The following is a 16,681-nucleotide window of genomic DNA, read 5'->3' on the forward strand; positions in this document are numbered from 1 at the left end:
TGGATTTAGTGGGTTACACTTAAAGTTACACCCAAACTGTGAGGGGAGTTCAGGGGCAACACTTTTAACTTTTCCAAAAAACTGACAATCCAGCAAACCCGGCGACTGGCCAGGCGTGCAGAGGTGTGAAGGCAGGATATCTGATGTCATTTGGAGCCAGAGTCTGTGCAGTAGCGATCAGGCTTTGGAGCTGTGGTGTGAAGGGAGGGCTTCAGCCTGGCTTCTGCCTCTCGTGACTGTTAAGCCTGACTGAGGGCGTGTGGTCGCCAGCTACATCTCATGCAAAATTGCACAAAGCAGAAAAGCTTTACATGTCCAACACTTGACCACATCCATCAAGCACACCGTGCAAAGAGAGCAGAGGAGCGGCAGCAGAGGTCGGGACATTTTGACTTTGCCGGGCGACAGCTGGTCTTTAACGCAGTCCTTGCTGTTGCTGCTGCTGTCGCTGGTGTCGAAATCCTAACACTGAAAAAGGCAAACCTGCCTGAGACGAAGGCTTCGCTTTCCCGTGAAGCTTGTGTGTTTCAGTGAGTGCAGTCTCTCCTGAAAGGATTTCAAAAGCCCCTGCAAGCTTCCGACTGAATCCTGAAATCTTCAGCTCGTAGAAAACAGCCAAAAATTACATCTCATCTCTCAAAAACCGCTGCTGAAAGGGAAATTCTTTCCAAATTAAGACAGCTTAAGGAACAAAGGAAAACTGAGTCAGCTTGCATTCAGAAAAATCAGCGTATCAGAGACAATCAGCTGAAAATGAACAGGAAGGAACAACAGTGTGAGGTTCACAGTCTCCAGCTTCACCATAATAAATCTTCAGGGAATCTCCTGCTGAACTTTGACTTCCTTCCAAACATTTTGTCTTCTCGTTGTCATCTTTTCGAGTCCGCTCCAGAACAACTTCCTCCTGTGCACCCACAGCAGCTTCACACAGCAGACGGGATGAGCTGTTTGAGTGGATTTTGTGAATGAGACGAAAGCAGAAGGCCCATTATTCTGCTGAAAGCTGTTATAAATACGCTTTTCCACGCTCAGTTGTTTCCACAGTCCGCATTTAACGGTAACTTCCTGTCGTATTTAGGACTGAGTTGAGCTGGGACCATCGCTAACTCCTCATGAAGACTGGATCGTGGATGCAGCACGCAGCTTTTATCGATTCTGACTTTTGTTTTAAAATCTCAGATTTTATGCAGCCGATTTATTCATGAAAGGTTCGCTTTTTAGAATATGTCAGTGTGAAATTCCAACCAAACAACATCTTCAGCTCCTGCTGCTGTTGTTATTATTATTATTATTATTATCATGATTATTATTGTTGTTGTCATTAATGGCACCATCCAAACCTCAGCAGTCGCAGAAGGATTTCGGCTGGCCGACATCACACGCTCACCGCCCGCTTAATGAGCCGCGCCTCATTAGCCGAGGGCCGTCCTGCTGCACGAGCCATTTACCCTTCAGCTCCACTTCATTTATGGAGCCTGTTAACTCCACACAACGCGTTGATCATTACTGACTCCAAAGGCAGTTTTACTGCCTCTTATTTGTTGGTTTTATGCCCCACTTGTGGAAGTCCTGCTGTATATTTTCTTTGTGGATCATGTAAGCAGCAGCCAAAGCTGTGAAATTTGATTGCGTTTCAGCTCGTAGTTTTTTGTGTTGTCTGTAATGGAGACGTGATGGACGGCGGCTGTTTTGGTCTGTTAAAGTACACGAGAAGGGAGTTGGATTTACCGGCGTGACACGGGAAAGGTTTCTCACATGATCCTGTCTGACACGATCCCTAATTACACTCTTCATATTTAAAGTCATCCATTCCAAGCCTTTTAAATGTTTTCTAAATATGTTCTGTGAGACTTCTTTCTCTGGTTAATTAAAGTCTTACTATCAGGCAGAAAACGGGGCAGACACGGATCAGTAATGACGGTGTCACAGAGCACGTCAAGCTGAGAAGGAGAAGACACAAAAGAAGACATCCTCGTCTGTCTGCCACGGCCTCTGGAGGAATCCTCACAAAATCAGCCGTCTGTTGGATCACTTCAGTTCAGAGCTTTTAGCCACCACAGGGACTTCTTCTCCAGCAACAGCCAGGCAGCATGAAAACCATCAAAACATAACGAAGAGTGAAACCGCTTATAAACACGCAATAAAAGTCCATCATTTGGAAAAGGTCAAGACAAAACGTTTACGGTTTCACGAGGGCTGTTTATCTCCTGATGTTGCTTTTGTTTGTCATCTGCTGGTGTTTAGGCACAACGTTTTGTCCAAACATTCAGCCTCCATGGGGAAACGCCTGCTTTTCAGCATCGGGTCAGCATGTTAGCATTTAGCTCCACATGCTGCTAGCGTGGCTGTAGACTTTAAGTGTGTGCACAAATACTTTTCGAAGACGTTAAATGAAACTGTGGTCTGGAGAAGCGGACGTTTAGTTTTTCTGACGTTGCCACATCTTTGGGTTTGGGAGGATTCACTCTGAGGAAGTGCTGCTAATTTCTGAGCGCTCCTCTGCTGCTCTGAGCTGATATCACAGCATAACAGTTTGTTGGACTAATGAGCTGACATCCATCTGTTTTCATCCATCTGCTGCGTTTGGTGTCACAGTTTGCTCCATCCAGAGTCCCCGTCCTGTTCTGGGGGAGTTCGATCAAACAGAACAACAACACAGAGAACACCAGAGAGTCAGGGCTGGAGACTGTAATGGACTGCTGTCAAATTCAAGGAGAACTGGTGACTAGCATGAAATGTAAATGTGTACTAAGTGTACTGAATGTGGTATAAGTACTTGATTAGATGTACTGAGTAGTACTAGTAGTAGTAGTAGTACTTTGAGGACATGAACAGCCTGTGGCCCCGCCCCTCCTCCTGACGTCACACACTCTCCTCCAGCTCAGCAGCTTTCCTCCAGTCCTCCGGCAGACCGGAGCGGGGACGGATCGTGAGCGGCGTTGCGGCGTGTCTCTCACCGTGAGAAACTTCTCGGACACGGAACATTTTGTTTTAACCTTCCGCTGCTGTTTTGGCCTTCTCCTTTTTTGGTGTTTAATTGAAATGACGCGAGAAGAAAACGAGTAAAAAGACGGAGAAGTGGCGGCGCGGCTCTCCATCAGCTCTACCTTGTGCTCACTTCGCACCTACTCTGAGCGTTCCGGCTCCCAGCCAGCAGAAGGTCAGTTCACATTACAGTTCAATTTACACTTAATTACTTCTCAAGATCTGTAAGACAAACATTCGTCATTTCGATTGATAATTTCAGCAGAACAATGTACAGAGAAGGTTTCGGCTTCACTCCAGTGGAACATCTCGATAGTTTTCCTCTGATATTCCTGTTATTATTTATACCTGGTGCTCGAAAAGGATTCCTCAGCCCGCCTGAGATCAGTTCACGTTACTATCAATTATACAATCAGGTTCAGGTTCAGATCCTTTAAACCAATCGTTTGCTCGCGTTGTTCTCTCATATAAGCAGAACAATGTGCGGAGAGCAATTCGGCTCCACTCCAGAGAAAAACCTTCATAGTATTCCTATGATATTTGTGGTGCTCAGCTGTGATGGTTCTTCGTGGTGTTATGTGTTTACTGATGGAGCCTACAGTGAGTTTATAGTGATATTTCCTGTGTATTGTGACTTTTTATAATATTTCATGGCATTTAATAGTTTTCTGCTGTGGTCTAATGGTGTTCTGGTGGTTTAGAGTTTATGGTGCCTAATGATGAGCCGTGTTGTTCTTTTTAGTGCGTTATGGTGCTGTATTTCCATAATGTTGTTGTTTATATTCCTTTAATATTACCTTAATATTAAGTAAACCTGAAGCCTGGTTGCCCCCCCCCTCCCCACCCCCCTCTTGTCTCCCCTTTTTATTCCTCACTTTAATCCGTGCTGCTGTCCATGTTGCTGCTGTTAAATATTCATACTGGCATTAAAACACACGCGGTTGATGCAGATGAAAACTCAGCAGCAGATGGAGGAAAACAAAACAAAACAAAAACAAAGGCTGCAAATGACAAGTTGACAATTAGCGCGTGTTGTCACGTGTGCGCACGCGCCCAGGCGCGCGCACGCTCGTCTCCAGCCGCCTCCTCAGGCCTGCCAATAAGGTCATCTGATAAGCTGAAAATCCTCCCTCAGTCCCCGTATCAGGCAGCCCCGAGGTTTGAAACACACACACACACACACGCGCGCACACACACACACACACACACACACACACATTGTCTTATACCCTGCAGTCATCCGCGACTCTATTTAATTAGATGGCGCATGATTTTCTGTTTGTGTGTGTGTGTGTCCTAAACGTTTTGCCGTGGGAGAAAATATTTTCAACACACACACACACACACACACACACACACACACACACACTCACACTCTCTCACATTCTATCCTAATCTTCCTCCATATTCTTCTGCCTCTTCTCTTGTCCTCTTGCTGCTGTTCCTCACCTGTCTCCTCTCTTCTTCCCCCTCTTTCACTCCTTCTTGTTCATCAACTTTCTCCTTCCCCTCCTTCTCCTCCTTCTCCTCCCCCCTCCTCCTCCCCCTCCTCCTCCTCCTTCTCCTCCCCCCTGCTCCTCCTCGTCTTTTTGCCCTCCTTTGCTTCCTGATTGCCTCATCTTCCTCTTTTACTTTCTACTTTCTCCTCTTCCAAACTCTCAGTTTGGAAGACAGTTGCCTTGGTCCTCTTCCCTCTTCCTCCTCCTCCTCTTCTTCTTCACTCACCTCCTCGTCCTCTTCCTCTCTCACCCATCTCCTCTTCATCGTGTTACCTTTGCGTTCCTCCCTGCTTCCTCCTTTTTGTTGGTTTCCTCCACTTCCTCATACCCAACTGATTTGAAGGTGACACTAACCCCCCACCTTCACACACACACACACACACACACACAAACACACACACGTCAACTCACTGTGCTGTACACACAGTCACACAGTCATATACAGTCCCACCACCTCCACCCTGAGGCAAAGCCTGAAAACTAGCATGTCATCTTTTTCCAGCTCCACACACACACACACACTATTCTGTTGAAGTGAGAGTATAAGTACCACAGTGTAGAAGTACTCTGTTCCAGGTAAAAGTCCTGTGTTCAGGGTTCTCGTCATGCAGCGTTTCATGACATGACTGTTGATGATATTTCGTCAGTGGAGTAGAACCTCAACACCTCAGTAAAATCTCAGTACCTCAGAGTTGTACTACAGTACAGTACTTTAGTGAATACTTTAGTGACACTTCACCTCCACATCCTGTTCTCACAGCAGCTTATTGATCTTTTATGTCTGACTGCGTGCGTTGATTATGATTAATGTGATTAATAATCAGGAATTAAATTATGAGGTAGTCTGTAATTAAACATGATATTTAACTTTATTAGAATAATATAAATGTTAGTTACACCTTTGCCAGCTGCCACAACAGATATAATCCAATAATGTAATGTACCTTATTTTGAAATGGCCTGTTCTCCATCTCAAGCACTTTTACTTAATGTACTTCGGGTACTGTATATTTTGATGTCAGTACTTTTGGATGCAGTACCTTTACTTAAGTATTAATACTTCTATTTGGTGGGGGAGCAGGCCATAAAACACTGCATTGTTCTGATAGGAGACTTTGATCCTCTGATGAGCACATGAGACCTGAAATGCTGCTGCTTTAAGCTTCTGCCTCAAACCCACTCGGTGATTTTGTTCTTCATGCTGAGCTGCTGGAGGCTGGAAGTGAATGTCCAGTGTCTCCGTCCCTGAATCGTCCTGTAGCTACGCTTACCGGCGACAGTGTCCACCTTCTCCAGCGTTTCCACAGCAAGCTGGGACAGTTCAGATGGTGCTTTCAAGGACTCCTGGACAAGGACAGCAGTGCTCTTCTGCAGACATCAAGTATTTCCCTGAGCGGATGAAAACCTGCAAAAACGTCGTCTGCTTTAACTTTAACGTGCCTACTCTGGTTGAAGTTGTCAGCAGAAGATAATAATGATGTGAGATGCCCTCATTATGCACCTTTAAATGGTTCAGAGGCTATAAAACTGCATCACATCAGCCATGGAGATTTGACAACACGACACCGACTTGTCTTCTCACTTCATTTGTCATCTTTATTAATTCATCTGTTAAAAAAATCCCCTAAATCGTTCTCGTGGAATTCTAAACGCTGGATAATGCAACAGCTAGCGGCTTTTGCATTTTCCCTGAATTTTATTACATTAATTCATTTTCAGCCCACTTTACAGGGTTTCATCACACCAGCCATCTGCTGATGCCTTGTGATTCGATCCTCGGCTGTTTGTGCTGCTATAAGAGGAGACGTTAGAGGTAAATTATGACATTCAAAGCACGTAATGTTGACAATTAAACTATCTGCTGCCCTTAAGTTGAACTGTTGATGTGTTCAAAATGCCACTTCCTCTTTCCGAGGGCGAGGTCTTCCTGGGCCGTCGGCGGCTGAGCAATCTCCTCCGGCGGCACTTAAACTCAGCACTTAGCGGCCTCATTTACCTGGAAATCCTTCCTGTGGGGAGAGAGGAGTGATTGTCATATTTTACGGATGAATTTCTGCGGTGATGAACGGCGGCGGCGGCGGCGGGAGCAGAGTGGCGCTGCAGACTAATGTATTTGACCGCTTGCCAACACGAGGCTTTGTTTGAATTTATTCTTTGTGTTCAGGTGTCCGCAAGGTGAAAAATAAAACCAGGAGCTTTTAACAAAGCTGCAGCAGGACGACTGTCAAACGAGCCACTTCGAGTCCAACATCTGAAATATTTTTGAGACAGATGTTCCTGAGTTCCACTGCCATTTGTCTAAAGGAAATCAAATCTGACACCTCTTCAGTTACATGTCGCCGTCTTGTACTTTGTGGAGAGGAAAAGTGTCGGCTTGAAGGGGAAGAAGTCATACTTCATCATGATGAATTGGTAACAGCATGAACGTGGATAAATCAGACATTTCATGACTTGAAGGCACATCACTGATCAGGAAATGAACTGCGGAGACGCTGCACCATCACTTTCGCCGGCGCAATGCAAAACCGAATTCCGTGTGATGTCAGCACGCAGACTTCGAGACGTTGTTCGATCGCCTGCTCTGACTTTCCTCCACGGTTCTGTTATGTCTGTTTTTGGTTTTTCCTCCTGAAAATCCCCAAAACACCTTCTCACCATCGCCAGCGGTCTTCTTTCCTTCTTCCTTTGGAAATTGAGACTCCATGTTAGCTTACAGGAAGTAATGAATACTTATTTGATAATTGTGAGTTAATGCCAAAAGTTTCCACTTTAAATGGGATTCGTGGTTTTTTTTGGCATTTGTGTGGGACTTAACAGCAGGGCAGGACTTTAATTTAGAGAACAGTTTTGGCTCCTTCATCATATTTTGGTCCTTTGCTTAAAAACTTGAACGCTGAGGTTGTTTTTTAATGTAAATCACATTAAAAGCTGCCTTGGGCTTCTAGAAAAGATTTATGGTGGCCCACAGAGGACACGTCTGATTAAATGAACTTTACAGAAATAAGGTGAAACGACTCAGTTTAATTTCGAAGTCTCTTATCAGACAGCATTTCCTGAGCTCCTGTTTGTTTCCTCTGCCGCTACATCGCAGGTGTAAACACACATCCAGGTGCATGCTGGGAGCAGAGCTGCATGGCCGCAGGCCACAACAGGGTGGCCGTTTCAGTACCTGACTCAAGTAGACCTAATGTGCTTCTGTCCCTGAGGTCAGGACTGAATTAGGCCTGCAAAACAGATGAAAGAGCTGACCTTTTGTGGAGCTCAAAGTCGGAGGAAGCTGAGTTTTGATGGTTGTTTCACGCTATTTTTTGGCTGAAAGAGGCCAGAAGTTCTCAGAAAAGCTGCAGTTTGCTGCACTGGCTGAACAGTCACATTCAGAGTCGTTTATTTTGTCTCGACGGACTTTACCGAGATGGAGGAGGAGCTCACGTCCATCCGACCAATCGGCAATCAGGAGACACTGATGAAACACGCGATGCAACAAGTAAAGGAATCAGATTTTGGTTCATGTTTCAGGGTTTTTAATATGAAAACTTGATGTGCATTTTGCTCAGTTGGCTCTCAAGCCTTAAAAGTTGTTTCCATTTTATTTTGTCAAAGTGAAGTGAGGAATCGTGAGTGAGTAGGGAGCTCTCTTATGTTTGTTTGATCTTGTTTTAAGAGACTTTTAGCCCTTCAGCCCCCGTCTTTGATCTGGGATTACTGCCTGTTTGAATGCTTATGCAGGAAATTCAACAGTAGATTCCGTTTAAATACTCCACGCGTCTCATTTACGGGGGAAATGTTTTGTTTCCCAGGCTCGCAGTAGCGGGCCTGTGCTGCCATGTCTCCTTCTCTGTCCTGTAATCTGCTCATTTCAAACAGCCCTGATGGAAAAACGATAAACTCTCGGCGAGCATATGGCTGCTGGAGATGGTTATTATAGCAACATTCATCCAGGGATTAGGACAGGCCGACTCTCGGCTAATTAAACTTTCGACTCCCCGGCGCGCTCGCCGCTCCTCCACTCTGTCAGCCTGACTGAAATAAGTTAATAAAGCAGAGTGTCTCACCGACTCAGAGAGTAATGCACCAGCGGGGGGAAAAATATTCTAATTTTGATGAAGGCCTACCCACAAACCCTCCGGCGGTTTGTTGAGATCCCCTCAAAGTTTCCTTTTTCCTCTCCCTCTGTAATTGAAATTTCTCCGCTAACACGACAACAAAGTTAACTGGAGTTAATTTCCCCAGCTGCAGTTTTCGCTTTGTGTTGTTATTCATTATCTCCAAAACATCGAGAAGGTAGCACGCTGAGTCTTTTTAAATAATTGCCTGTGTCGGTTTTTCATCTCAAATCTTGAAACAAAAGTTGTCAGCTTCCAGGAGGTGCAGCGTGGATCTGCAGGGGTCGTTTGCTTTTTGCTCTCAACTGAAGCTCCTGCTGCGCCTCCTGCTGCAGCAAACAGCAGCTTCCACCTGCTCCACCCGCCCACCCCCACCCCCCAGTGTATCTGTCAGCGGCGTCCTCACCTCCTGCTGCATTCAGCCGGCTTCGCCTCCGAGTTATATCAAAGCCGGTGACAGCGTCTTTGTCTGCCGGCTTGTTATTGATCGCGGCCTCGCTCCGGCTGGCCTCTTGAGTGCTCATTTTGGAGCGGGAGTGGGTTGGGGGGGGTTTATCGGCGAGGCGACACGTTCACCGGCGAGCAGAAGAGGCTGCAGGAAAACGAAATGTCACGTCGGGCGTGTTTGACTGGCTTTCAGACTTACCAGGTGAACAGATTGGAGCCATTAAACAAGCCTCACTTTCTCCCCACCACATGCTCTGCATCCCAGAGTGCACCTCCAGAGAGGAGGCACGAGTGTGTGTGTGTGTGTGTGTGCTGCCTTACTTCATTTGAAAAAGAGCAGATTAAAGCTGCAGAGGTTTAAATTAAGACTCAACAGCGCTAATAAGTATATCAAAGTTCATGTTTTTCAAAGTGGAAAATGGCAAAGGAGGTCGTACTGTTTTCAGAATGTTTTTAACAAAGTGAACACACTCTGCAGTCCAGATTCACATAATTCAGCTGGTTAAACAGACACAAAGGCCACTCATTGCAGCATCCTGTCTTTCATAGAGCTGCAGTGTTTTCCTCCAGTGAAGCTGGACTGTGTTTACCTTCGTCCAAACAGCTCAGTTTGTGCTCAGATGCACCTGGATGAAGTTCATTTTCACGGCTGCTCTTTAGACTACTTGACGGTTTTCCTGCTGTAGAAAAAGAATGAAGGGAAAGAAAAATGAAATGAAAAGTTTTATCTCATCAGATAAGAGCTCGTCCTTGGAGACGAGCCCCAGCTCACTGCCAAGAAGATAATAAATGGAAAAATTCTGCATCAAAGTTTTTTTAAAAAATATGTGGAAAGCAGACATGTATTTGTTTTATCAGGACTCCGCTGACTTTGGGTTGTGGTTGTAGTCGTGGGTGGGGATGCACATCGCAGCTTTGTTAGTGTGTGTAATGAGGCTGAGGTGGACATAGTGTTACCCAACAAACAGTAGTTTAGGATTCATTTTTAATTAGGCAGAAGTTACACAGTAATATCTCTCAGAAAACTCACAATGTGGCAACAAAAGTGTTTTTGGAGGAAGTGATAGATAGTTTGCTGTGTTACTAGTGGACATAATGAAGTGTTGCAGTGCAGTTTCATGAAAACCAACAACTGCATTTGATTCCTCAGAGTGTAATGTGAACACTCAGCTCCAAACGTTAACAAAGTGAAAGGCATTTCCATGGCAGCTTCTGCAGTCTGTGTTGCTTTAATCAGATTAAAATGGCGTCATTAGTGTGCGAATGCAAATGTTCCCGTTGCCGCCGCTCGCCACGTCCTGCAGGAATAATAAAGTGTCTTGTGACTGAAGGGAACAGCGTTTTGCTGCAAAACTATTTCTTGCTGCCTCTCTAATCTGATCACAGTCCTCTGCTGACTGTGTGTTTATACACAAATTGAATCATAGCTCAATTCCAACAAGGAAATTGGTAGCTTGGTTGACACGATCGTAGATGTAAATACTCACAACACACAGAGCAGTGCAGCTAATGCGGGCAGATGAGGCACAGATGCTCGGTTTGAATCCCACATAGGAAGAGAAGAGGGACGGCTCGGGTCCGAGGTTGGTTGTCTGGTTGTCTGTTATTGCTATGTGGCCAAAAGTATGTGGACAGCGATATTCAAATGCTCAGCCATTCCTCCTTTGCAGGAAAAGGTTCTGTAAGAAGCGGTTAAATAAAAGTGGACGTTGCAACACACCTGATGAGCTGCCATGACTTACTCCAATTTTGTTCTCTCCGACTCTCAGGTCCCTCAGAGGTCAGCGCTGTTAGCATGGCTGGCTTTCTGCCAAAGTAGAACACGATGCGAAAAACTTTAGATTTGCGTTGCTCCATTTAGCGCGCCCACTGATTGTCACAATTCCATTTCAATTGAATGATTTGCTGCAAATTGTTTTCCATTTTAAATGCTGTGGCTGAACATTATCAAGTGCAGTCCAAGTCAAACGTCAGTGATTGACCTCAGTAATGCTCCTGGAGCTGAACGAGGGACAGATCCCTGCAGGGATCACAGTCTGGTGGAAAGCCACCAGCACAGTGAAGCCCATTGTTTTGGAATCACATGTTCAACAGTCTCATATTAATATAACTTTCAGGTGCCTACATATTGTACAAAAGTTGTTCTTGAGGCATGCGTGATGGGTTTCCACCTCATGTTTCTCACCTTCTTCACTCATAACTCAAATCTCTTTTGCTTTCATGTCTTTATTGCTTTTCGATTGTTCTCTCCTAAATCACACCATTCTCCCCCTCTCCTTCTCTCTCTCTCTATCTATTTCTCTGTCTCCCTCTCTCTCTCTCTCTCTCTCTAAATATTTCTCTGTCTCCCTCTCTCTTTCTCTTGCAGTTCTACGCTCCTGGTCTTTGCATTGATTTAGAAATACTCTCCCTGTTTATCCGCGAGTCATTATTTCCCCCAGTACATCCTTCACACTGAAATTCAGTGATATTTTTCATCCTTATTTTCTGCTACAGCAGCTTTGACCTTTGCAGCCTTTAACTGTGTTAGTGTTCTATGAAATAAAAGCTTCATACTGTAGCTTTGCCTCGGGAAGTCTCTCTAGATGTAAGCATCTGCTCGACGCCTGAATGCATATGTGGTCAGCGAAATTCTTCCCTTCTTTTCCATCCAGATGAGAAGCTGCCAATGAGCAAATGCTTCGATAAGTACCAGCCATGGCCGCCCATCGAATCATCAGAGTGACAAACAACAACCACGTCCTCCCTCGCTGTAAGTCCGAGGGGACGCTCATCGACCTGAGCGAAGGCGTCACTGGAGCCAGTCTCAACGATGTCAAAGGTCAGTTTTTCACTGGAATCACGTCTGTTTTACGCCGTTGTCTTGTTTTGTTTGTGCCGTGTCTCCTGTAAGGCACAAGTGTCACTTGCTTCAGTAATGATTAATTTGAAGAACAGAACCAAACTTTATCCAATATCTCTGGAATTTAAATAATTTGTCGTTTTAATCTTGTGCTTTTCATCTATTGATATTAAATTATTCAGTGGTGTTGTTGAACACATTATTATTCTTTCTCTGGCTCTTTCACTTCGCTGGTTGCACTTCATTGCAGCTTTGCTTACATGCTCCATATAATCTAATGAGGTGAACTAAAAATAGTAAATTATGCAGTAAATTATGCAGTTCATCTTCTCATACATTTACATAGTGATCTGAAAATGATGTAGTTCTAGTCAGAATGATTAAAGACGCGTCTTTTCATTTTCATTTTTCCGGAATTAAGGGAACTTTTTGCTTCTGTGAAAGTTTTGAGCCGTTAAAGTGAAGCATTAAACCATCTGGACACAGACCTTTTTGTCTGATCTGTAGTACCCTGACCTCATTAGTGCCACTGGTCTATTATGTCTCTGTCTGATTAGGAGATAAGCACTGTTAACTGCAGTGTTTTGAGAAATCAGCCAGCAAGTGATTAAGTGCACTTATCTAAAGTAAGGCCAAGCCACTAACAATAATGCTTTGCGATCAAGACAAATAAAAGCCCGTGATTAATAGTTTTAAATTAGGACTTGGTCTAACATCGTTTTTCTTTTCAGTGCCTTCTCCCAGTGCCTTAAGGCTGGACACATCAGCCTCCTATGGAGATGCACAGGAAGTGGTCGCCATAAAAGATTATTGCCCCAGCAGCTTCACCACGCTGAAATTCTCCAAAGGTGATCACCTCTACGTGCTGGACACATCAGGTGGAGAGTGGTGGTACGCCCACAACAACACAGAAATGGGCTACATCCCGGCCGCCTACGTCCAGCCGGTCAACTTCAGGAACTCCTCACTTAGCGACAGTGGGATGATTGACAGTCTTGGGGAAGGATATGAGGATGGGTCTAAGGAGTTTGGAGGTTTGGGGGAATGGACAGGGATGGCCCTTAAGCCCTCCCCAATTTACAACAGCAGTCCCTTTTCTGTGAACCCCTTCATCTGTCAGCCTGATCAAAACAGCAAAGATGCAGGTGGAAGGAACCCAGCAGACCTTATTCTGTTTGATGCACTGGCACCTCAGTCATCTTGCTCCAACTTTAGCACTAGTGCAGTCATGACAAATGGGTTCAGCAGCTGCCATGTTAACAATACAACCCCCACCAGCTTAAACCAAGAGACTCTACCTAACCTCCATAGGGATAACCCATTTTTCAGGAGTAAACGTTCCCACAGCCTCTCTGAACTGTCAGTCCTGCAGGCGCAGTCGAATCCAACCTTACCCTCTTCAGGATTCTTCACAGGTCTTAAGGCTCCCTCCCCAGAGCAGTTTCAGAGCAGGGAGGACTTCAGGACTGCTTGGTTGAACCACAGAAAGCTAGCCCGGTCTTGCCATGACCTTGACTCCCTGGGCCAAAGTCCTGGATGGGGCCAGACGCAGCCAGTGGAGACCAATATTGTGTGTCGGTTGGACTGTAACGGCGGAGTAGTTCAGCTCCCAGACACCCACATCAGCGCACATATCCCCGAAGGCCATGTCAGCCATGGAGACTACCAGCAGATCTCCATGAAAGCCTTACTAGACCCTCCTCTGGAGCTCAACAGTGACCGCTGCACCACTGTTAGCCCCGTGGTGGAGGTCAAGCTCAGCAACATGGAGACCAAGTCCTTTATCACGTTGGAGATGAAAGTATTGGTAACTGTCAAGAAAGAAAGTTGTCACAGTGCAGAGGTTCTTTGTGTTAGAAGTGACTGCAAAGAAGGGCCTTACACACCCATTCCTAATGCTTACATTTACAAGGATACAATCCAGGTGCAGCTGGATAGTCTAGAGCCTTGTATGTATGTGGCCGTGGTGGTTCAGGCACAGTACATCAGCCACAATACGACTGTTTGGGACCATGTGCAGAGGAAAGTAACTCTGGGCGTCTATGGCCCCAAGCACATCCACCCTTCCTTTAAGACGGTCGTGGCCATGTTTGGGCATGATTGTGCCCCCAAGACGTTGTTGGTAAGCGAGGTGGGCCGGCAGGCTAGTTCCAACCCACCAGTGGCCCTCCAGCTGTGGGGGAAGCACCAGTTCATGCTGGGGTTCCCTCAGGACCTCCAGGTGGGATTGTACTCCAACATGTCCAACTACCAGGTGAAGGCAAGTGAGGGTGCTGGGGTGATTCAGGGATTTCAGGTCAAACTTGGTAAAGTCAGCAGGTTGTTATACATGATCACATCACTCAACCCCAACAGCATTTCAGACTTCACTCTCAGGGTCCAAGTCAAGGATGCTCTCGACTGTATCCTCACCCAGTTCTGCGTCCAAACTCCACAGCCGCCGCCAAAGGCTGGAGCGAGGGTAACGGGCCAGAGGAGGTTTCTGAAAAAGAAAGAGGTGGATAAGATTGTCCTCTCACCACTGGCTGTCACTTCCAAGTACCCAAAGTTTCAGGACCGGTGCATTACCAACCTTAAGTTTGGCAAATTGATAAAAACAGTAATTAGGCAGCACAAGAGCACTTATCTGTTGGAGTATAAGAAGGGGGACGTGATTGCGTTGCTCAGTGAGGAGAAAATCAAACTGCGAGGGCAACTGCGGACCAAAGAGTGGTACATTGGGTACTATCAGGGAAAGATAGGCCTTGTCCATGCCAAGAATGTTTTAGTTCTGGGTAAGGTCAAGCCCATTTATTGGTGCGGTCCAGACCTAACGACCATGATGCTGCTGGAGCAGATCCTGAAGCCTTGCAAATTTCTTACATACATCTACGCAACAGTGAGGACAGTTTTGATGGAGAATGTGGGCAACTGGAGGGCCTTTGCCGATGCCCTGGGTTATGGGAATTTGCCTCTGAATTATTTTTGCCGGACCGAGCTGGACAATGAGCCTGAAAAGGTGGCGTCGGTCCTGGAGAAACTCAAAGAGGAGTGTACCAATACGGAGAACAAGGAGAGGAAGTCCTTCCAGAGGGAACTCATGATGGTAAGGCCAAGACATTTAAGACATGTTCTCATTGTACTGCATCATTGTTTTTATGGTCACAAAACATTTTATACTGACCTGGCAGAAGCCTGTAAGTTAAGAAAAAAGCATTTCTGTGACGTGAAATTGTCTTGACTCTCTGTGTGATCACTCCCATGTTGTGTTTTTTCCTGAGAAGTCTTTTTGGTTGAAATTGGTATAAATCCTGGTCTTTTGAATGTCTAAGCTTTATGTTTTGGTTCAGGAAATGGAGTGGGGACTCTGGACAGCTGCTTTAAGGTGGCCTTGAGCCTTGACCCTATTAAGTCAGGAACTGTGCATGCTGCAACTCTTTTTCCTAAAGGGAGAAAAGTGACAAGACAGACTTTTAAAGTTGTTATCAGAGGGATGAAAATCTGTCATTGTCCCATAGACAAAGAATGAGGTGCTGCTTGTGGTGTAGATTCAAATGAGGACTCAGTATTAGTGACTCATTTATCTATAAATTCATTCATTTATCTATGAACTATGAGTTCATAGAGCCCGAGGCGATGTCTTCAAATTGCCTGTTGGCTGATAACACAAACATTGTCAATTTGATGTTATTAAACAGAAACAAACAGTAAATTCTCCCCTCTCAGAAGCTGGAAACAGATGTTATATTATATTTATATTTGATACATGACTTAATTTTACTTGATTTGGTTTCCTCACAGGCTTCCACAAAATCACGGCCATATTCACTCTCACTGATGCTGCTAAAAGCTTCCTCATTGTTTCCAATTCAAGCTCAAACTAAATTGTCCTTGAACAGAGAAATACAGTCCAAAAGTCTTACAATTGCAGTCATTCCTCCTCATCTTGCAAATGTCACAGTGTTCAGGAAACGTTGATGCTCAGCAAAATTGTGTGCAGATAAATGTTAAAGAAAATTGTCTGGCATTACCACAATGCTGCAGCAGCAGCGGCAGCTTTATTCTCCGGTGATGCACATTACAGACTGAACACTTTTATCAGGGCCCCTCAGATGTTTGCTGCATCATTAGTTAAGCTTTGTTGAAGCTAAGAAGAACAAAAATCTAATTTCCTTAACAGTCGGTCACTTGCTGCCTGATTGATTAATGCCTCTGTGCTACATCAGCCCTCAGCATGATTTCTTTCCTCAGTGTTGCAGTTGGACAATGTGACACGGTGCTGAATGTGAACTGGGCGGATTTGAGTCCATACGCTCAGTCACATGAATGGTAAACAACTTGTCTTACAGCCTGAGGTGGCTCACAGTGGGAACAGCCATCACATGAAAAATGAAGGGTGGGGGAGGAGGAGGCTTGTGGAGGAGAGAATTCTGCAAATGCAAGCATAGAAATAAAATTTAACATCTGCAGTTTGAGCAAAAAACAACTCTGTCAAGGAAAGGATGTGTTTTTCTTCCCCGACAGCGCGGCACCCCTGGTGGAAGCAAAATTGTCCCGAGACATTTCCCCCGCCAGACACCATTATTCAAAAAGTACTTTAGCAAAGTACATTTTCCAACTGCTGTTTATCCAGGCAGAGTTGATGAAACGTGCTTGCACTTTTGTCGTGGCGGCCACCGGAGCAGCCGGGGGTAAAGAGCCCGGCTAAATGGGACTGTGACTGTTGAGGTAAAGGAGAGTGTCACTCATTTGCTGTGTTTCACCTCGCGCTGTTATCCAGCACAACTCACCTGCATCTGCCTCTTCCTGTTTGGCTGCAAGTCATG

General features: G+C 45.3%; 1 protein-coding gene across 7 annotated transcripts in view; it reads left to right on the plus strand.

Moving 5' to 3' along the window:
• The first annotated feature begins 2,878 nt into the window (after nucleotides 1-2,878).
• sh3bp4a (SH3-domain binding protein 4a) overlaps nucleotides 2,879-16,681 on the plus strand; it is a 35,295-nt gene continuing 21,492 nt past the window's right edge. For 3 of the 7 annotated variants that reach the window (XM_046382537.1, XM_046382539.1, XM_046382538.1), the window contains exons 1-3: nucleotides 2,879-3,160; nucleotides 11,689-11,855; nucleotides 12,608-14,961. In XM_046382537.1, the coding sequence (XP_046238493.1) occupies nucleotides 11,732-11,855; nucleotides 12,608-14,961 (2,478 nt within the window). In that variant the 5' untranslated portion in view covers nucleotides 2,879-3,160; nucleotides 11,689-11,731. Of the gene's footprint in view, nucleotides 3,161-6,203; nucleotides 6,298-11,688; nucleotides 11,856-12,607; nucleotides 14,962-16,681 lie in introns of those variants that run through there. The other 4 variants (XR_006842726.1, XR_006842727.1, XM_046382535.1 and 1 more) reach the window with 2 other exon arrangements.

The sequence above is a fragment of the Scatophagus argus genome, chromosome 24, assembly GCF_020382885.2.
Source record: "Scatophagus argus isolate fScaArg1 chromosome 24, fScaArg1.pri, whole genome shotgun sequence".
Taxonomy (NCBI): Eukaryota; Metazoa; Chordata; class Actinopteri; family Scatophagidae; genus Scatophagus; species Scatophagus argus.